The following is a 20,658-nucleotide window of genomic DNA, read 5'->3' as shown; positions in this document are numbered from 1 at the left end:
CCGCAGCTGGCATAAGTACAACTGCGCTTATGCCGACCGTTTTCGACTTTGTGCACGGAGCAGGTGACCTACAGAAATGGCCTGAGAGCGATTACAGCTGACCAAGGTGAACCTTTGCTGCTCAAGTCAAGTCCATCCTTCCATTATATATTGCAAGGTAAGCTGAAGCCCAGGTGGGAGGTGGCGGGTATTGTTGAAGGATGGCCATAGCGTAACATCTCCACACTTATGTGCAATTTCATGCCCCGTGCATTTCCAAGAAGCCGCGCTAGCATGGTTTATTCATGAGATTTGCGTGAAATCATAAGTTTTACAAATTGCAAGGGAACAGAAATCGATGTTTCCGCTGGAGCTTCCAAGATGGCTTAATGATTTTCTCTCAGATGAAAAATGCATTTATTCCAGTAATTTTGCACTTACACTAAAATTAAGCAAACGAAAATGAGAATAAATTGATGTGAATGGGGAATTTCTTCTGTATTGTGTGTTGTCATATTTAACCATGCCTAAGACCGTATGAAGGCATTGTTATTGTTAAACAGCTGAAGTGATCGCCAAGTGTGAAGCTTCATTTTCTTATTGGATTTGAATTACTACATGCTACATTTGAGCTGCAAACCAGTTGAACAATTAAAAAAAAGCATAATCCCACCCAATCATAGGCTTTCACCTAAGCATTAATAATTAACCAGCTAAGCAAGTGGAGCTTATTAAAGTAAAATGCAATTTACCGTGCCAAATGGATTTTGGGTCCCAAGTGTTTGTATTTGTATTGAGAAAAGGAAGATGTTTTTTTTTTTCAAAAATGTTTTTTTTTTCCAAAATGTTAATCAGTGCAATGTCACAATACGAGAGCATGAGTTATTTGATGCTCCTTTAATTTACCACAATTTAAAAAAAACACATCACTTCCGTTTTATTTATTTTCCTAATATCTTATTTTGAAAGTCAACCGGAATCTCTCTCTTACATCCCTGCTCGACTCTTGACGTGTGTCAAGTTGTGTCGCTCGCTGAACGCTTACATAAAAATCCACAAGTTAGCAAAATGAGTCAAATAAACAGACGTGTTCGGGAAGTTTCTTTGCAATCTTGGAAAGGCCCAGTGAGCACTCGACACAAGAACCAAAAAGAAAAATGTCAGCAGACCTAGTTGAAATATGACAGTTGATTTCCCCAAAGCGTCAACGAAGCTTCTCTGCACAATATGTGGCGAGCTCAGTGAGATTCGTCAACAAATGTAAGTGCTTTCACGTCATAATTAGTGGCTAGCTACATTGCAAACCCTAAAAAAAAGTATTTTAATAATGGTGGAAAAAAACAATTGATTCGCGTTTATTGTGTATTGCCCCCCCCCCTCTCTCTTTTTAAGCTTGCCATAAAACCTACACCTTCACTTTAACACTTTAACTTGCCGTCATTAAATATTTATATGCACACTTTGAATTGGTTTTGACCTGTGCATTTGGCAAAAAAAACGAAAATATGTAGTCCCATGAAGCACTCAAGTGCATGCTTTTTTTTTTGCATTTAAGTGCTTCATTATATTTATCGTTTTTAATTACTGATATATCCAATTTGGCTTCGCAACTGTCCCTGCCATCAAACACTTGCAGTAATGGTTTGTGCAGTTCCCAGTTTTCGAGCTGTTCAATATTTTTATGTCTTGTTCTTTAAAAGCTTTCCAATTTGTTTCTACAACGTTTTTTAACTGTATAATTCATGCCCATTGAAATGCACTGGGGGGGGGGGAAATAGGATTTTACCCTAAAACAACCTTAACAGTGTAAAATACATGCTAAGTAATATTCACAGTGGTCAATTAAAACGACTGTAAATCTAAACTTTAGCATGGCATAGTCAGCTTGAATTGTATTAAATATATTTATCAACAGCATAATTGTGGTTGAGGAAAATGCCGAGTTAGCAAACCACTAGTCATAGTGGAGGGTGAGCAAAATGTTCACATGAAGCCCCAATGAATGGAAAATGTTAATGTAAGTCAATAATTTGATTGTCAACCGGTTTCATGTTGTTAACAACAATACAAAAAGATTAAGTTGATATAATATTAGCATAATTTTTCTTGTTTAACTAGCATTAATGCAAGAAAGCATTAATTAAAGTCAACACTTTATTTGTTTGTGTAAAGTGTCCAATATTTGTTTTTGTCGGAGCCAGGGGCTTTGAGGTGGTAGGTGGAGTTTCAATCAATGTCTTCTGGGCTAGCGAGACAAATTCGCTTGGCCTCTGATGAGCAACATTAATCCAGAACAGCAGGTTTCAACACGGTGGAATTTGTTTGCGTTTGCAAAGGAGCCATCATTTTAGGTTTTGAGAAGAGATGCACTTTTTGTTTGTTTGAAAAGTAGAGCTTTTCACTTCCATTCGGTAATTAGTATAATCGAAAGCGATCATAAGGTCATTTGACAAAATTTCACGGGGCGACCTCGAAAAACAACTGTTTAAAAACATTTTTTGGGGAAATATTACTTTACAAAATGACTCAAGTTGCTGTTTTCACATTTTCATCAGATCAAATCATAAAGGCAACCTTTTTTTTTGAACATCAGAAGGTATCAACAGTTTGACAAATGCAAATATGTGCTGTCAAAATGTGGTCAGTATAGAAAAGAGGAACGCCAGCGAGGAAGGGGGCGGGGCTTGCTAGGTCAGGTGGGCTTGTCCACAGAGGTTTTCTCATCAGCAGGATGGAAACACTTGACTTTCGAAGGCGTCTGCGCTGGACAGGGGGACTACCGCAGGAGAGCTGAGTGAGCGCCGTTCTGGAAAGTTGCAAGCCTGGGGAAGGTAAGACTTGATTTTATTTTTCCTTCCATCCATCTTCCCAATTACTGACTTTCCCGGCTACTCAATGACAGTATTTGGAGCAGACTATGAACGCAACTACTGGCTATTTACATAATCAGTCCATACTATTAATTTATGCATTCATCTTGGGGCTTCCATACAATTATCATATTTGTCAACTCATTTCTGGTTTGTTAATGCGCATTAGGCACGCTCCCTTTTGCAGCTTCATTTGAAATTTTAATTAGAACGTTTTTTTTGGTTTTTTTTAAACCCAAAATGAAAATAAATTAAATACGTTGATCTAAGCAAGGTTTGTGATGTAAAAAGCTTAATTAAATTATTTCATCTAAAGACGTACTTGCTATTTGGGGATATCAGTGAGACTATGAATGAGGGTGGGACGTGTTTGTCTGTCTCTAGATGGAATGGGCGACCAATCCTGGTTGCAGTTTGCTTTTCATCCAAAGTCAGCTCTGAGCCTGAAAGTAAAGATAACAAATGGAAGGAGTGACATCTCCTGAGACCAATGCTCAAAGTACGCATTGCGCAACAGAAAAGGGGGGAGGGGGGTAAGCCGCCAACGTTCAAGGTTGATAAACCCTAATGATGACAGTCATGGAGAAATTCAATTACGCCCAGAGAGAACCGCATTCAAGAAATGGACCTCAAATGTGAAGCCATTCATCACAGTTTACTTGGCAGAGGGGGAACAAGGGGAAAGAAAAAAAAAATGGCATTGCACCTGGAATATTTGCAGTACAATGCAGCACTAGAATAATATTACATTATCAAAGCTGACGTCATTTGCTTCCTCATTCTAATCAGAAAAATGGCCCCAAAACTGAATAATTCATTAGCTAGCTTTGATATGTTTTGTTGTAGAGCTGGCAAAATGACCTCTGATGTCTTCAAAGTTTTAAACTGCACTTAATTAGTATGACACAAAGTCAGCCACATTACTATTCAGCCTGCAAAAATCAGTAAATTGGATTTTTGGTGGGCTTTAATAAAATTTTGATGCGGCCTCTTGGCTGAGCATGCTGCCCCCTGCAGACGGACTGCATTATTCCCTCCTCACTGCCCCCCCCCCCTCACCATCACCACCTCACCCCTATCACAGATTTAAAAAAAAGATATTGTCAGAATGATTACTCATAAAAATATTATGTTAACACGCTATTGTCGAAACCGAAATGTTATGTTTACTCGAAACCGAAATGTTATGTTTACACGGAAACTGCCGAGGGCAAGAAATTATGTTGACTCTCCAGTGAGAGTGCAAAACTTTGGCAAAGGGCCAACAAGCGGCAGAGAAACAATAAAGCCTTTTCGGCTCCCGCGTTTGTATTGATGGACACCAAATCATTTATTCCCTGTGTAGAGAAACTGTCCATTTATTTATCATTGATGCCATGATCAATAGTCCAAGACCTCCAACTACTCTCACATGAATGCCAAAGAAAATGCTGAATAAATAAATGTAGTTCACATTAGTAGTCTGAAGTTGGCACCAGGCTGCCCGCGGGGTAAACTACACAGTCTGGTTAAGAATTTTTTCTGTAATTAAAATTGAATTTATCTATTGATTGATTTTTTTTTAAAGAGCTTGTGCTGTCGGAATTTTAATGTTCAGTTATTTCAAATGTTATCTCGAAAGTTTTTCTGAATGTATGAGTTTATTGGGCATTTGGAGATATGCTTTTAAAATGTGGAAAACAACTTCTATACATAATTATGACTGAAGAGAGAAGTCTGTCCCACAGGCCCTTCGCTATCTGCAAATGCCTCCCTGATTTTTTTTTTTTTTCTGTGTGGAAAAGACTCATTTCCAATTCCCGGCATAATTGCAAACGCATTTTTTTCTGATCTCTGTTTAGGATGGAAATTAGTGAAGCTTGTCTGCTTTATGAAGGCGCTTAAGAGTTTGCCTCCGAAACGAGCAAATATTGGAAACTCCTCTTAACGATGCCATGCGAGTTAACCTTTGACCTTTGAATCCCACCTAAAACGATGACCGCAAATAATCCCCTACTAATGCATTTTTGGGATTTGTTCCAATATTTGATTCGTAAGGACACCTGAGCGCTGGAGGTGAGACCAAAGTAGATGACTGTGACCTATTTCAAACCATTCCCTCAAAGTGGGACTCGGAGAATTGGACTCTTTTGCCATATGGGAGTCATAAAGCCTCTGGCCCGTGACGTTCCAGTTCACGTTTCATCGGCGTTCGCTTTTAATACAAAAGTGCAACGGCAGCAAAATGTCAAATGAGAAATGGTGGTGTTAGATTTTAATCTATTGGAGCGTTAAAGGCCTTCTCAACCTTCACGGATGGATGGATGGATGGATGGATGGATGGATGGATGGATGGATGGATGGATGGATGGATGGATGGATGGATGGATGGATGGATGGATGGATGGATGGATGGATGGATGGATGGATGGATGGATGGATGGATGGATGGATGGATGGATGGATGAGCAGATCTTTTTCCACTTATAAAACAACATTTTAATTTCACTTTGTCCTTTTTCTGTTGTTTGATCAGGTCTCTCGCCTGGAACATGAACGCGCCAACCAAAGCCCACCGGTGATCTCCTCGTAAAGTATGAACGTTTGTCATTTCCATTGTGCCCCCCCTCCGGAAGGATCATGACACGCTGTGGCCGCATTTGTCTCTCTAAATATGACAGTCTGCCCAGAAAAACCTCTGGCGGCGCAGTGTGATGAAAGCAACCGCATCGAGGACTTAATTATGGAGGCACTTTGACAAGACCTGGTAGCAAAAAAAAAAAAAAGAGGAGCCAAATTCCATCCAGAGCATGAGTGTTTTTTCAAGCGAAGAGACTTGTCATACTTGCAACTCCACCACGGAGCCAGAGGTGGACGTGGCCAAAGCGGTCTTTTTGGCCATCGTGCTGGTGGTCTTTGTCGTCTTCGGCGTCCTCGGCAACATCCTGGTGATCCTCTCGGTGGTGTGCCATCGCCACTGGCGTTCCGTGACTCATTACTTCATCGCCAACCTGGCGGCCGCCGACCTTCTGCTCAGCTCGGCCGTCGTGCCTTTCACCGCCACCTCCGAGGCGCTGGGTCGATGGGTGTTTGGCCGCTTTTTCTGCAGCGTGTGGGCGGCTCTGGACGTCCTTTGCTGCACCGCCTCCATCCTCAGTCTGTGCGTGATCTCTATCGACCGCTACCTGGCCGTCAGCTACCCTTTGCGCTACCCGGCCATGGCTACCGGCCGACGAGGCCTGGCCGCGGTGGCTGCTCTCTGGGGACTCTCGGCGGCCATCTCCGTGGGCCCTCTGTTTGGATGGAAACAACCCGACCCGGAAGAGGAAACTGTGTGCCAGATCACGGAGGAGCCCGTCTACGCCTTGTTCTCGGCTTTGGGCTCTTTCTACATACCGCTGGCAATCATTCTCTTCATGTATTGTCGCGTGTATAGTGTGGCAAAGAGAGGGAAGGAGACTCTCAAGAAATGCGGAGATGGAGCAGGAGTGGAGACCGAAGGGGTGGTTCTGAGGGTGCACAGAGGGAACGCCGCTCAAAGGAACAAGCACGAAGAGGACAACGGCGCCGGGAGGCACAAACACATCGCCGGTAACCTACCCAAGATGCTCAAGCTGCCAAGGGAGGAGAAAGCAGCCAAGACCCTTGGGGTGGTCGTGGGGTGCTTCGTTCTGTGTTGGCTCCCTTTTTTCCTGGTCTTACCAATTGGTAAGTAACTCCTAACATGATGAAAAAATCAAGATTAAAGATATCTGTGGTTATTTTTGACCCACAGTGCCATCTAGGGGAGTAACTGGTTCGTGAAGCAAATTTGAAGCTTCGTTTTCCCATCGCTACAAATGTTATCGAAACTTCCAAAACTCAAACTGTTTATGTTTAGTCAAGGGTCATATTATTAACTATAATTCTTCCATCAAGTTATTCAATCCAAGCCCCGGAAAGCAGCAAAAATAATGCTTACGCATTAGCACGAACGTCAGTAGCGCTATCTCGTCCCAGATTATCATTACAATCTTCAAAGTTTCATCTGCTTTGCTAACTGATGCATCAGATAATCGCACTAAGAGTTTGCTTTGATTTCCGCGGCATTTTTATTATCACCACGCTCTTGGTGGAAGTTAATTATAGAATTCTTCAAGTGGCACCGATGTTGCGTTCACGTCATTAAAATACCTCCATTATTGTCACAGCGGGTTCGGATTAGGATTAAGGTTAGGCCATTGTGCCACGACTTTAGCGATTCCAAGAAGACACATCAAGAATCCAATCACACATTATAAGAGAATAGACTTTGACTGCCAGATGGAATTGAATGAAAGCTATTACAGATAACAAGCATGAGCTTTAACGGGCTGTAATGCTCGCAGGCATCCTCGGTCACCGACTCTTGCGTCATGGCAGAAGCAGTTCTGCGTTCCAATCAAGGCAAACATTCACGCTTCGCTCATTTCAGCTCCCGGGCAACGAAAGCCAAAACTATTATTCCGGAACACATTGTGGGGAAGCTTCTTGGTTCGCCATTAGTATTTTCTGAGCAGCTAACAATATGTTCATTTCCATTCTGTGTTGTTGCAGGATCAATGTTCCCATCCTGGAAGCCTCCTGAGACGGTATTTAAGATAACCTTCTGGCTGGGCTACTTCAACAGTTGCATTAACCCCATCATCTATCCATGCTTCAGCCAGGAGTTCAAGAGAGCCTTCCACAACGTCCTCCACGGGCGCTGCCGGAGGAACTCACAAACCCAAGGACCTCACAGTCCAGGCCTGGGATCAAGTAGCCTTCATTTGTCGAGACCCAATGTTGTTTCATCATGGCGTTGCTGCGGGAGGCTGCGCGGGTCCTCTGAAGGTGCTTCCGATGATTCGAGTTCAGCGATCCGGAGCAAGAAGAGTCTTCTGAGGTCATGGTGCTTCTCGACTCATCAAAGTCCAGTCCCAGAGAACCCGTCCGCAAAGGTCTTGCAGCTTTCCCTTCATGTTAAAGGGGAGCACCAAGCACAAGTTTGAAAACAAAAGCCGTTGAAAATGAAAATGTCTTTTTCTTTCTATTTATTTGCCTTGTCTGGAAAGTAGTGCTTGGATTTAAAAAAAATATTTTTTTTCTTCTGCTGCAGGCTAGAGAAGTGATACCTGAGCAGGCTTATCTGCCTAGTGCAGGATGATGAAGGAATTCCTTCCAGGCAAATAATTTGTCATTTTGAAGTTACCTGAGGGGAGATCACAAGAAGCAGCGCTGTCGATATTCCATTTTCACTCTCATGTTTGAACTCTATTGGCTCAACTTCTAACATTTTCAAAAGTGTCTCCAATATGCTTTGTCAGTGTCAAAAGAAATGTGACTGAGTTCGGAATGGCTGGGTAGAATATATTATTGGACTTGTTGGCTTTATTTTCCCCTTCTGCTCATGTAAATGGAAATTTGTTGACTTGAAATTTTGGTCACATTTTTAGTGATTCAAATCTATGCATGCACTGGAGGCGGTTAAGTGAAAATCGAATGCACAAACCTTAAAAATGAATAATTCACAGCATATTTGCCCATTCCATGTTTGGCAAAACGATCCACTCGCATATGTTATCGTCTTCATGTGTGGGCATGTCTTTTTTAATTTTGCATACTGAATCTTAATAACAAGCCTTACTATGTATTTTGTTCATTTCAAACTGTCAATGTAAAGTATAACTTTAATTTCAAAAATTGTTGTGTATAGTAAGACTCTTAAAAATGACCAGGTATACTAAAGTTTTTTTTTCATGACCATGTAAAGTAAGAAAAAAAAAAATGTCATTATGTCCTGTCCAATTGATCATCTCTGCAGAAAATTCTGTTGAACTTCAAATTAAGACTTTAATTAAGGCGTTTTATTCCTTGTTTTTATTTTTTTGGGCATGAAAACCAAAATTTGACATTTGGTTAACTGCTTTATATAATATGTGTATGTATATGTGTTTTACGTTGTGTAATATGTGTTGGTGTCCCCCAAATAAAGAGCAAGTAGTCAAATACACATTCTTGCCACGTACAAAAAATACATAAAGTTATTAGGTACACCTGAAAATGGTGGTGTACCTCATGTAGTATCTGTGTGACGTCACAGATCGACCAGCCAATCAGGAGGTGGGGGTGAGGGCGGGTGTGGCATTTTTCACTTAAACCAGGGGTGCCGACCTCCAGTCCTCAAAGGGCTGCGTTCCAACATGTTTTCCAAGTGACGCTCGTTAAGCGCACCTGCGTGAAAAGTTTTAGCTACTTTCACGTCCTGCAGGAGCTAAAACTTTTCACGCAGGTGCACTTAACGAGGGAATCACACGGACACTCCATTAGGTACACCGCCATTTTCAAGTGTACCTAATAACAAGCTCTGATATCAGACAAAACCAAATTGTGAATCAGTCACCTAGGCCAGTGCTTCTCAAATAGTGGGGCGCGGTGCTATTCCTGGGGGGGCGCGTGTGACCCTGGGGAACAGGCTTTTTTTTTGGCAGTACTAGAATAAAGTGTAATTGCGCGTTTACTACAGCAGGGGGCAGTGGCGCTCTCATTGTTACTTCTGTCACGTTTGCGACAGTGCAACATTTTACGACTTACAAGACAAGTTAGGATAGTCACGGTGGGGAGGGGGGGCGCGAATAGTTTTCTTCTTGTAGGGGGGGGCGTAACAGAAAATAATTGAGAAGCACTGGGTTAAATAAAGGTTAACCTAAAAAAAAAAAAAAAAAAAAAAAAAAAGTGAACCCTGAACTTTGAACCCGCGGTGACCCCGCGGTGACCCCGTGGTGACCCCGTGGTGACCCCTGGGTGACCTTTGAACCCTGAACTTTCAACTCTAGTCAAAAATCGAAAATGTGCACATGACCCCGTGAACTTTGAACCGACCTTTGACCCCTGGGTGAACTTTGAACCGTAAACTTTGACCTTTGACCCCTAGCTAATTACGTTTTTTTTTTTTTTTTAAACCGGCATAGCAGAACGATCCATGGTCTTCAGATGCCGCGTTGTCGCCATCTCCTGGTCAGTTAGTGAAATGCTTTTGCTGATGTTTTTTTTTCTCTCAATTAAAACAAATCAATTAGCCAGTTGGTTTTCTTTATTTAATATCTATTATCAGACAAAACCAAATTGTGAATCAGTCACCTAGGCCAGTGCTTCTCAAATAGTGGGGCGCGGTGCTATTCCTGGGGGGGCGCGTGTGGCCCTGGGGAACAGGCTTTTTTTTTTGGCAGTACTAGAATAAAGTGTAATTGCGCGTTTACTACAGCAGGGGGCAGTGGCGCTCTCATTGTTACTTCTGTCACGTTTGCGACAGTGCAACATTTTACGACTTACAAGACAAGTTAGGATAGTCACGGTGGGGAGGGGGGGCGCGAATAGTTTTCTTCTTGCTAGGGGGGGGGCGTAACAGAAAATAATTGAGAAGCACTGACCTAATGGGATGTCTGTGTGATTCCCTCATTAAGAATGTGTATTTGACTACTTGCTCTTTATTTGGGGGACACCAACACATATTACACAACGTAAAACACATATACATACACATATTATATAAAGCAGTTAACCAAATGTCAAATTTTGGTTTTCATGCCCATAAAAATAAAAACAAGGAATAAAACAGCAGACAAGTTTTAACAGGTTTTTAATGTTGATTAAAATAAGAATAAAAGTAAACTTCAAACCAGCAATCTAATGTGAAATTGCAGCAGATATACATACACATATTGTCACATATATGTCTGATTTTTATGTTTTAATTGGCGATTATAAAAACACCAGACAAGTTTTAACATAAATGTTTTTTTAAAAATAATAATATGAAAAGTAAATTTCAAACCAGCAATCCAATGTGAAATTGCAGTAGATATATTGGAAACAATATTTAGGCGTATATATGCATACACGTTATTTAAAAACTACTATAAGTGTTATAAAAGATTACCCAAAGAGAAGCATAATGCCCCCGTTGTTGCATAACGGCGCGTCCCTTCATGCAATAAAGTTAGCCGTTAGCTTGGAGAAAACATGCATAAAAGTGGTTAAAATCCTAATGATGCTGAGTGCCAAGCAAGGAGGTAATGGGTCCCATTTTCCTATAGTCGTTAGTATGACTCGATCGGGGTTCGAACCCACAAGCTTACTTTAGGAAGGGATTCGTTCACTCACGTTCACTGAAAATACTCGTTCTTTTGAAGAGAGAGAAAGACAGAGACAGAGACAGAGACAGAGACAGAGAGAATGACATGACAAAAGAAATACAATGGTTTTGGTTTCATCTTTTTTCTTTAATGCCTTGAAGTCCTTGTTTTCCATAGTGAGCAAGCATCCCAGAATCCCCCCCATAGCAACCAGGACAAACATCATCACAGAGTTTCACTGCAGCACATTGCAAACATCACTTTTAGAAGATTAGCATAATACGGTACAGCGTTAGAACTCGGGCTGAGCGGCCTTTCTGGAAAAGTACAGTTGCGTGGTTTACGTGTGTTATGCGCAAGGAGGGATGTGTGTCGAGGAGAGCTCCGTCGGCATGGCAACAGCCACCAACACCCTAAAGTTGGAGAAAGACAGTAAATGGGGGATTGGGAGGACGACGGCATCCCTCTGACATCCACACGGCACACGAGTCCCACAAACAACGCACGGCATCATCAGGTCAGGTCGCCGCCACTTTCAAGCGCAAAACAACGTGCTCTGCCGTTCAGCAACTAGTTACAAATTGACACTAAAGAGCAGTTCAACAACAACAACCAAAAAAAAATCATCTTTACACGGGCTCGAGAGGCCTGAACGAAAAGTGGCACCTTTGAATCGGTTCATCCTCGCTATTTTACACCTCCTTTTTATCTTACATCCTTGACAAAACAATGATACACCTTCTGCGGATTCAGGCACATAAAGATTAAGAACGGAAAGCTGAGAAGAGTGAAAACATTCGGTGTGAAAATGCACATGTTGGCGATGGACGGTTTGGAGATTTCAATGAGACCACGTGAAGGCGTGACAAGAAGGCTTAATTGGCCTTCATTTGCATAAAGCTACATTTACAACGACCGTCGGTAGTTTGGACGTCAGCAAAGATGACATCTTTTTTTTTTTTTTAATTTAAGACAGCCATGTGGGTGAATTATCGATTAAATGTTGAGTGGTGATGAAACACACATGCTGGTCTCAACTTAAAAAAAAAAAAAAGTGTCTCAAAAGGAGGAAGAACAGTAAAAAAAAGAGTGGTTGTTTGACTTCATGAGGCAGACATTTTTGTTTTGAACCATGTCCTTGAGGATCTGGTTTGCGCTACCCCAGGCTGGTGATGTTAGCTCTGCCACCAGGGGGCGCCACAATGCGCTGGGTGTTGCGGCGAGGAATGTTGTCATCCACTTGAGCGCCTGCGTGGACCAAGAATCAATATGCATTGATCAGCATTACTGGAGCTCTCCAAACAACAGTGACATTAAAATACAGTAACATAGTAGGCCTAAGTGTTCATCCAAAACTATTCCAAATCAACTCACCAGAAAGGCTGAAGCCAGATTGATGCAGATTCCTGACCGGTTGCTGGTTGGGCTGCTTTGCAGGTGACGTCTTGGCAGACGAAGCGGGCGTCATGGCTTTAGGGGTGACCGATACCTCGCAAACCGGACCGTCGTACAGTCCCCTGGGTACACCCCTCAACTCGGCCAGCTGCGTTGTAGGAAAATGACATTACCAAAAAAAAAAATCATTGACATCTAATGGAATAGCGTTGTACCCTGCTGCGAGCTTTTATCCTCTTGTAGACGTAGTCCGGGAACGGTTTGCGGGCCACGAAGCGTCCGGAACCTTCTGTGGTGTGAAGGTTTCCTTCCTCCAAGACAATCTTGCCTTGGCTGATCACCACCAGAGGGCCCCCCCGGACTTCTGTTCCTTCAAAGATGTTGTACTCCACATTCTGCAGGAGGAAATTAAGAAATTCAAGTCCTTTTCTGGTGACACATTAGCTAGCTCTAGCTAGCTAGCTAAACAGACATTTAGCTGTAAAGCTACTGGAGGCTGAGGTCATTCATTTGGTGGATCTTGAACGGCGGAAATGAGATCAGTACTAAGCACATTTTCCGGCCAAGCAGGAAAAAAAAAAAAAAAACAGATCCATTCCTCCACACACACAGAAATGCCTGCTAACAACCAAAAGCAGCACGTTCCAGTTCTTTGGCCGATTTTAAGGATGACATCAGCCCCCCGTTGCTGCGGGAGGTCCACACCCTGCTCGAGCGAGACGATTATAAAATCTCCTCTGACAGCATGAAAACGTCTGCAAAGCCTGTTGAATAAATGTTCTGGCTTCGCGTGAATTCAATTGTGATTAAATGCATCTTTTGGAATGTATTGGTCACAATTCAACTATAAAATGAAAAAGAAAAACTCTCGCACACAAAAGGCACAAAGCAGTAAGATACCGAGTTGTGGCTCTTGGCAGAAATGATCTTAGTGACGTCGGGGTCCCACAGAACCAGGTCAGCATCCGAACCCACAGAAATACGACCCTTCCGGGGGTACAGGTTGAAGATCTTGGCCGCGTTGGTGCTGGTCACCGCCACAAACTGGTTTTCATCCATCTTGCCAGTCACCTAAAATGAATCCCAGTTTGATAGTTTACCAATGTTCCATTCCAAATGATTAATTAAACAAAGCTTCAAATTTGCATCATGAACCAGGTGTGTTTTTCTTTCTCTCCTCTAGATGGCACTGTTGCTTTAAATAAAGGGGTTTGAAGAAATGGCCCATTGTTGAACAAAGCATGCCATCTAAAAGACTAAAAGAAATGCAACTGGTTCATGAAGCACTTTTGAAGCTTCATTTTACGATCACTGTAGCACTTATTGACGTGAAATACACGTGGGAACACGTACCACGCACTTATCCCAGATAATGGACATCCTCTCTTCTGTCCCGTTGACCCCTTCAGGAATCAAGCTGAAGTCATCCTTGCCCACAGCGCGCTGGGCAGTGTTGAAGGGACAATGTGCACTTCCTGTCACCTGCAGGTCGCCGCTGCAAGAAAAGCAGGCAAAATGACTACGTCTTCATTTCCGCTTGAATTGATTGGACGTTACCAAGAGAGCAAGGAGTTGAGATAGTCCGGCGTGGTCGGGTCGGGGCTGAGCGGCGGCGAGGTGACGTAAGCCGCCGCCTTGGCCCAGTTCTTGCTCCAGTAGTGGGAGCCGTCCGTTCCCAGGCTGGCGGTGATGGGCTCGCCGTAGACCACCGTGCCTGTTTCGTATCAAGTTTCATATTTGTAGTCTTATTTGTAGGAAGACGCCGTTTTGGAGTCTCACCCTTCTTCCTGGCTTGAGCGATGACATCAGCGGCACTCTTGCTCATCACCTTGGTGACGTACAGAGGGCAGTTGGTCTGATTGGCCACCGTCACCGAGCGATTTACCGCCTCCGCCTCCACCTGGGCGATGAGAATTGATGACGAAACTTTTCATAAAAGCCGCATTTTCAAAACGGCTTACCTCCTCGGGACGGCTCAGCACGTGTCCCTCGGGACCGTTGATGCCCTGCTCGAGGATCCTGCGTTGTTCCTGAAACGAAAACGTACTTCATAAACTTGACGGTATAAAGACGATCAAGCGTTCCGTAATCATTTTGTCGGTCGTACCTCGGCGACGATGTCTCCGTTTTCAGCGTGCACCTGAGCGATGGCTCCGAGATCACGGATCACGCTAAACACTTCGTATACCTGCAGGAGAAACAACCAGTCACATTTATACTCCCTGGCCACATCATTAGGAACATCAAAAAAAATTGACAATACTGTGTGCTGATTTTTTTAGAAATAAATAAAATAACAAATAAAATACAAAAAAATAATAAATAATTAAATAAATAAAATAAGAAGAAAAAAAATGATAAAGTTTTTGTCTAGGATCTCAAAGCTGATGAAAAAACTAACTAAATAACTATAGGAACACAAAAAAAGGGGGCCCACCTGAGTGTCAGTTAGCTGGAAAAGATCCTTGTAAGCCAGGTAGACCAGGAAAGAGTTGATGCCTAAGAAAGTACAAACAAAATTATTTTAATTGCAAAAAAATGACGAGTATGTAGCAATTATCACCCAAAAAAAAAACTAAAATTGTGCAGAAGCATAAAAACTTGACATCATTCTACAAACAGACACAAGAAGTTGTCCTACCGTGATCCTTCACCAGAGCTTCCATCTCCTCCTGCATGCCTCTGTGCCACTCGGTGATGTCCATGTGCAGCGAGTAGTCGCAGCACGACTTGCTGTCGGCCCACTCGCGCCACTGCTCGAAGGCCGAGACGAGACCGGCGCCGGGCTCGGGCATCACGTGGTCGACTGGCCACGCGCATCAACAAAAGTCGTTAACTTGAAATCCAGACGGAGATCGAAATCTGCGTAGGCTGGAGCTCACTGATCATGGTGGTGCCCCCCGCCAGGGCGGCTTTGGTGCCCTGGTAGAAATCATCAGCCGACGTCATGCCTCGATCGGGCATCTGGAAGCGCGTGTGCACGTCGATCCCGCCTGGCATCAACATACGGCCGTGGGCGTCGATGGTTTTCACCCCGCCGGGCACGATGAGGTTCTCGCCAATTTGTCTAAACAAAGCAGGACAATCACACGCATCAAAAATATTCCACAATACTTTAAAGTTCATTTGATAGAAGTTCAACCACGCTCACTTGATAACGCCATCCTCCATATAAATGTCGGCGCAGAAGGACTGGTCATCGTTGACGATCTTGGCTCCTTTGATTAGGAGACGATCACTCTGAAAGACAACGAACAGGATCGCTCGAATGAGATGGAAAGAAAAAAAATTCTTCAATTAGAAAATTCCACAAGGAGCAATTACAAAGCTAAGAATTGAGTCACACAAAAAAAAAAATGGGGTGACAACTCACTGGCGAGACAATGAGGACAGCGCCCCTCCCCTCTCCTAGTCATTTTTAAGGGTTGAGCCCTTTGCAGAAACACACACACACACACGAAAGAGGACCAATGGCAGGGCCGAGTGTGAAATTAATCATGATTGTGCAACTTGTCTCGCTGCTCAAGAGGTGGTCTAGTCTTTTCTGTCACCTCCCACTCCCCCCTCCCTCCCTTGAGTCACCCTGCTGTTCAGGCACAATGTGCAAAAAGGGCGTGGCAGCTCTCTGCTCACAAGGACGCTACGCTAACAAAGAGCACTCTATTTGTTAGCCGGGGTCCCAAGCAGCCGGTCGGAGCCCCGCCCCACACTATAGCTGCTGAAAGTTTAAGGGGGGCTGTCAAGCTACAGCCAAGAATCCAGACTTATATAATCATCTGACTGTCGTCAGCTTTCAGGGGCTGCCGAGTGTCTGTGTGCGGTTGTATTGGATCCGTGCCCAGCATGACGGCGACCTTTCCTGTCATGAGAACCTCGGACAGGATGTGGACTCAGCTCAAAAGCAAAACGCTCTTTAGCAACATAAACAAATCGAGATTACAGACATGTGGAACTTGTTGTAATAGAAGTTGCTTATCGGAAGCAAAAACACAAAAGTAGAAAGCTAAACATTCATTTTTTACCACCTTAATGCCAAAGAACTATGTTGAAGTGACTTGAGGAGCTTCAAGTAGTGCTTTGGCGCCATCTCGTGGCATGTATAGGTACTTGTAAAGTGTTTCAACGATGCAAGGATGGTTGATTGTCATTTTAAGTTGTAATATCACCAATAACCACTAGATGGCAGACGTGTATTAGACTACAACTTGAATATTTGCAGATTTCAAATAATATGAAATGTTTTTAATCAATTGATTTTTGTGGGGAAATGGAATGATTTCTTTTTTCCAAAGCATCTTTGTTGCAACGACAACACCCGCTAACATTTCCCATTGCCCAGCAACACTCTCCAAATGGAAAATATCCCAGTAACACAAATGACATCAGATGGTGACCGCTGCCAATTATGACATTCGACACAATGATTTAATAAGACTTCTTCAACCGCCACATTGCAAAGGAACACGTGGTCTAAGCTTTTCTTAACCTTGGTGAATTTAAGGAGTATTTTAGTCTTTGAAATCGCATCATTCTCTTCAAATCCAGAACAACCACTGGTTGACCCGCTCAGTTAAGGACAAAGAGCAACCAGAGTCACTGCGGTCTTGTTGCTGACTGCAACACAAAGCTCTGCCTTGTTCCAATGCTGTGATGAAAAATGCTCCACTTCTGTGAACCTTTGTGTGGTCTTTGACTTTGGGGAAATGTCTGATTAGGTTCCGGAAGGTGGGGGGCGAAGCTTGGAAAAGCAAGTGCACACTTACTAAGTGCAGTATTGCAGGTGTAATATTAGCGACAGAGCTTTTAATCCAGATCATTCTTATTTTAGTTTCTCTCTTTGTCTCTAAAAATAGATTTAGTCTTCACTTTGTGTGCTTTTCATTTGCCGGGCATGGGTGGAGTCTTTTTTCTTGGGAGGGGGTGCGCCGTTGTGGGAGTGAACCCAGCCCGAGTGAGGTAGCCCGTTTCTAATAGAATATTCACGTCAGCTGTAAATATAAAACAGTTTCCTGTTTGGAGGGGGAAATCGCTGACATTGATTAGTCTTGATGCATCCAGCTCCCATTCCAGGTGGCGAGCTTCCCCCATGTTCATGTTTAATTGATGAGAAATGCGGTCAGCTTCTAAGTACTGTACCAGCTGCACAGCGGAGCCTGCAGCGGACACAGACGTCATTATGTGCAAATTACAATATCGCTCTAGACTGCACTCTCAATGAATCGAAAATTTTCAAAGTGACAAAACATGCAATCGTGATTTGAGGCAAAATTGCCTGTTGAACATTTTCCGTTTGCATAAAGCGGATGAAAAGTGCTTGCTCATGTCGTGCGTGTGAAATGAAGACTTCACTCGAAGAGAATTTTTTAAATTAAATCTCATCTCTCGTGTTGGCCCTGGCGATTATTTATGTAACATTTTCCCATGACAAGCTTCAAGATCACTCAGCTTATGTACCATATTGACCCCAAAAAATGAGACAGTCACATTTGACACCGTGCATTTAAAAAAATAAAAATAAAAAAATCCTCTGACCTCAATTTCTTTCAGGAATAGCCCTTCTATCCATTTATGTTCGACCTAATTACCGTAAGGACTTCTCCACCAACTAATCCTCTGATCTCGGCACCGCCAACTGGCTGCTGCAACTGCAAACGTCTTAAATGGACCAATAATGACATCGTCAACTCTACTGATCCACTATGTCGATAAAACATTCATTGAATCAGCTCTGAGGTCGTTCATTAATTCAGACATAGGCTCCCTGGCAACGGCATGACGGGCAATTAAAGTACACAATAAGGCACCAAGTGGCCTTTACAAATATAATTGATAGTTTTGAGCCATTAAACATAATTGAAGCTTCAGCATGGGGGAGCTCCTACTGCTTAGCTCCTCCTGTGCATCCTTTTCACACTCAAAGGACAGAGGAAACATGGAAGGAAACATATAGCAGCCACCTCCCTCCCTCCCTGCCCCCTCCCTCCCCTTTCACTCATTTACATCCTGGCAAGCTGCAAAATGGTTTGACGGAAGAAAAAAATCAAAAATGCTCCAATATGACGTGATCGATTTGCCCTTAAATGTCCTTCCCCTTACGGGAATTCAAACCCCCCAAAAAGCTGCAGGGAATACAATTGCAGCAGCCAGACGCTTATAACAAAGAGCCGATTCGGACGAGCGCGGTGCATCTCAACCTGCAAGACGTTTTTTTTTAAGTACCGTAAAAGAATAAACATGCACTCTACTCTAAACGCATTAAGAAGGCGAGGAAGCGGCTCGTATTGATTTGATAGCGGAGGGTGACGTCCCCCAAACCCGCAGGCCTTGCGGCCGGCCGGGCGGGCGGCCACCCAGCAGCCCACCACGCCGCCTTTTTACGCTCCGTTTCCACCGGAACTCACTGTGATGCGAGGGATGTTCTTCTTGCCCTGATAGCCAGACATCTTCAGCGGCTTTGCTCTCGCCGGGGACCGCTAGGTGTGCCGACGGAATTACGGAAAGAGGATAAAGATGTAGGGAAGAAAAAAAAGCAGGAGCGCGGTTGGTCTACGGGAAAGTTCCCCGGTGACCGCACCCCAAAAAAAATGTAAGAAAAGGCAAGAAATGTGAGACTGAAAGTCAGGATGGAGTCCTTGGCAGCCTCCCGGTCTCCGCCGATGCACCGAGGCTATCCGAGCCAGACAAGAGGGGAGGGGCCGAGGCGAGCCTGAGCTCCATGAGGAAAAAAGAACGCCACTGCGCATGCGCACGGCCTCGCCCTGCTCCATTGACAGGGGAGACCGATTGTAATGCCATCAATTGTAACTAAGTACAAATACTCCGTTCCTGTACTTATCAGAAACTTGATTTGAGTATTTCACACCTTTTACGCCCTAAAGTTGAAAACAGATGTCTGTATTTTCTACTTTGTTACACAAGACTAACTTCAATTGATTGTCTGCATATATCAATCGAACGATCATCAACACCAACTGGTGCGTAGCTCAGAATTCCAATCAATATGCAATATGAAACCCGAAGTCGACATCACCACTAAAAGCTTTTAACGGCTTCCTGAGTGCTTAAAAACAAGATTAAGGATGCATCGACATTGTTGGTGCTATACGATGAATTAGCGGGAGCAGGAAAAAAAAAAAGTTGATCGATCTTCCTGCTAATGTGCTACATCCACATATACTCACACCCCCTGCTGGTAGGTTTAAAGTAACATAATGAGCTGCAAGCATGCATGCCTGTCGTGTTAGATAAATGCAAAGTAATGCTAGCTTATGATGTAAGCAACCACTCCCTCCGAGCAGCTCTGCATCCCTCCATGCACTCGTTCGCATCACAATGCTTGCTGGGAAATTGAGTTTGGCTAAGTTGTCTGGTGGCAAGTGAAGCCATGTTAAACAATTTGAAAAAAGAAAAAAATATACCTTGCCATCGTCCAGATTCTGCAGAGCCTCCTTGCCTGTGCTTTCCTTGATCTCCACCTTTTTAGGCTGGGTGATGTCGCTCTGCCGGTCAATGACTCGACTGTCTCGCTTGCCTCTGCAGGCAGTAAGCGCATCGAAGTCCAAAGTCTTGCTGTCGAAGGAGCCTTCAACCGGGCAGAACATGCCACAAAACTGCTGCCTGGGCCTGGCGGGGCTGTCGGAGCCCATCCTCTTCAAAAAGCCGCCTGCTGCCACTTCCCCGGTGGTCGACATGCCTTGCAGACGCTGTTGCAGCTAGCAGCACAGGAGAAAGGGGGAGAAGAAAAAAAAAAGGTTCTTTATCTCAGCTTTGCTCTCCTGTGCGGCCACCGCCTTCAGATGAAATCAATTGCGAGTGGTAGCAGCGTGACAAAAGCAGACAAATTAAAAAGGACAATACAGTATGAAAGCGGGCCCACCCTTGTGAAAATGCCTTAAAGTGAAGGAAGAACGAGAAAATGTAAAAGCGATTGGACTTTTATTTCTAAGCTTCGAGCCATGCGACCACAATGTGACAAGTCGGCCAATGTAAGGGACACACCGGAAGCAAAGCCTGTCAAATTAAAAGAAAAGGAGAGGATTACCTGGAGCTGCTGTTGAAAACGTCAAGGTACCTAAAACACAATCATTTCTTCTTTCTTTCTGCAAATACCGACATGTGAATGCCCCAATAAAGGAAAGCGTACTGGGAGAAAAGAAGGGCATTTCCGGTTAGCCGCAGTTAGCGGTCAATTAAAGTGAAACCTTGGAGAGTTCCTTCAAGTCACACCCATTCGGGAAGATCGCTGTCCTTTCAGCACTATCTATCTAAAATGAGTGAATTCAAATTTTAAATATATATATATA

General features: G+C 43.6%; 2 protein-coding genes across 9 annotated transcripts; one reads left to right on the top strand and one right to left on the bottom strand.

Moving 5' to 3' along the window:
• Positions 1–20: 20 nt before the first annotated feature.
• On the top strand, positions 21–8,838 carry LOC133163740 (alpha-1A adrenergic receptor-like). Of its 6 annotated transcripts, none has more exons than XM_061293949.1 (4): positions 21–157; positions 2,710–2,810; positions 5,365–6,536; positions 7,404–8,838. In XM_061293949.1, exons 3-4 carry the CDS (start codon positions 5,639–5,641, stop codon positions 7,835–7,837), a joined length of 1,332 nt encoding a protein of 443 aa, XP_061149933.1. In that variant the 5' UTR covers positions 21–157; positions 2,710–2,810; positions 5,365–5,638; the 3' UTR covers positions 7,838–8,838. The 6 variants fall into 6 exon arrangements, with proteins under 6 accessions (XP_061149933.1, XP_061149937.1, XP_061149936.1 ...); XM_061293953.1 differs by lacking the exon at positions 21–157 and having other exon boundaries at positions 223–2,810; positions 7,404–7,438; positions 7,514–8,838; XM_061293952.1 differs by lacking the exon at positions 21–157 and having other exon boundaries at positions 228–2,810; positions 7,404–7,786; positions 7,945–8,838.
• Positions 8,839–11,086: 2,248 nt separating this feature from the next.
• Positions 11,087–20,517, bottom strand: LOC133163686 (dihydropyrimidinase-related protein 2). 3 transcript variants are annotated; one of them, XM_061293805.1, is made up of 15 exons: positions 20,397–20,517; positions 19,774–20,067; positions 15,507–15,595; positions 15,238–15,422; positions 14,997–15,161; positions 14,793–14,854; positions 14,463–14,543; positions 14,317–14,385; positions 14,135–14,255; positions 13,913–14,069; positions 13,709–13,850; positions 13,256–13,426; positions 12,571–12,750; positions 12,335–12,503; positions 11,087–12,208 (listed from the first exon to the last, which is right to left on the bottom strand). In XM_061293805.1, the coding sequence occupies exons 2-15, from the start codon at positions 20,044–20,046 to the stop codon at positions 12,117–12,119; spliced, it is 1,956 nt and encodes a 651-aa protein (XP_061149789.1). In that variant the 5' UTR covers positions 20,047–20,067; positions 20,397–20,517; the 3' UTR covers positions 11,087–12,116. The 3 variants fall into 3 exon arrangements, with proteins under 3 accessions (XP_061149789.1, XP_061149790.1, XP_061149791.1); XM_061293806.1 differs by lacking the exons at positions 19,774–20,067; positions 20,397–20,517 and adding an exon at positions 18,757–19,052; XM_061293807.1 differs by lacking the exons at positions 19,774–20,067; positions 20,397–20,517 and adding an exon at positions 15,729–15,782.
• Between the last annotated feature and the right edge of the window lie 141 nt (positions 20,518–20,658).

This window comes from Syngnathus typhle, linkage group LG12 (assembly GCF_033458585.1).
Source record: "Syngnathus typhle isolate RoL2023-S1 ecotype Sweden linkage group LG12, RoL_Styp_1.0, whole genome shotgun sequence".
Taxonomy (NCBI): domain Eukaryota; kingdom Metazoa; phylum Chordata; class Actinopteri; order Syngnathiformes; family Syngnathidae; genus Syngnathus; species Syngnathus typhle.
The sequence above is the reverse complement of the archived record's forward strand: the minus strand, read 5'-3'. Positions and strand labels throughout refer to the sequence as shown.

Coding starts and splice junctions, on each gene's coding strand:
- LOC133163740 (XM_061293949.1), top strand. CDS start 5,639: ATGAGTGTTTTTTCAAGCGAAGAGACTTGTCATACTTGCAACTCCACC. Junction 6,537..7,403: donor TTTCCTGGTCTTACCAATTG/GTAAGTAACTCC, acceptor GTGTTGTTGCAG/GATCAATGTTCCCATCCTGG.
- LOC133163686 (XM_061293805.1), bottom strand. CDS start 20,046: ATGTCGACCACCGGGGAAGTGGCAGCAGGCGGCTTTTTGAAGAGGATG. Junction 14,070..14,134: donor CGCTCAAGCCAGGAAGAAGG/GTGAGACTCCAA, acceptor GATACGAAACAG/GCACGGTGGTCTACGGCGAG. Junction 12,209..12,334: donor ATCTGGCTTCAGCCTTTCTG/GTGAGTTGATTT, acceptor TGGTCCACGCAG/GCGCTCAAGTGGATGACAAC.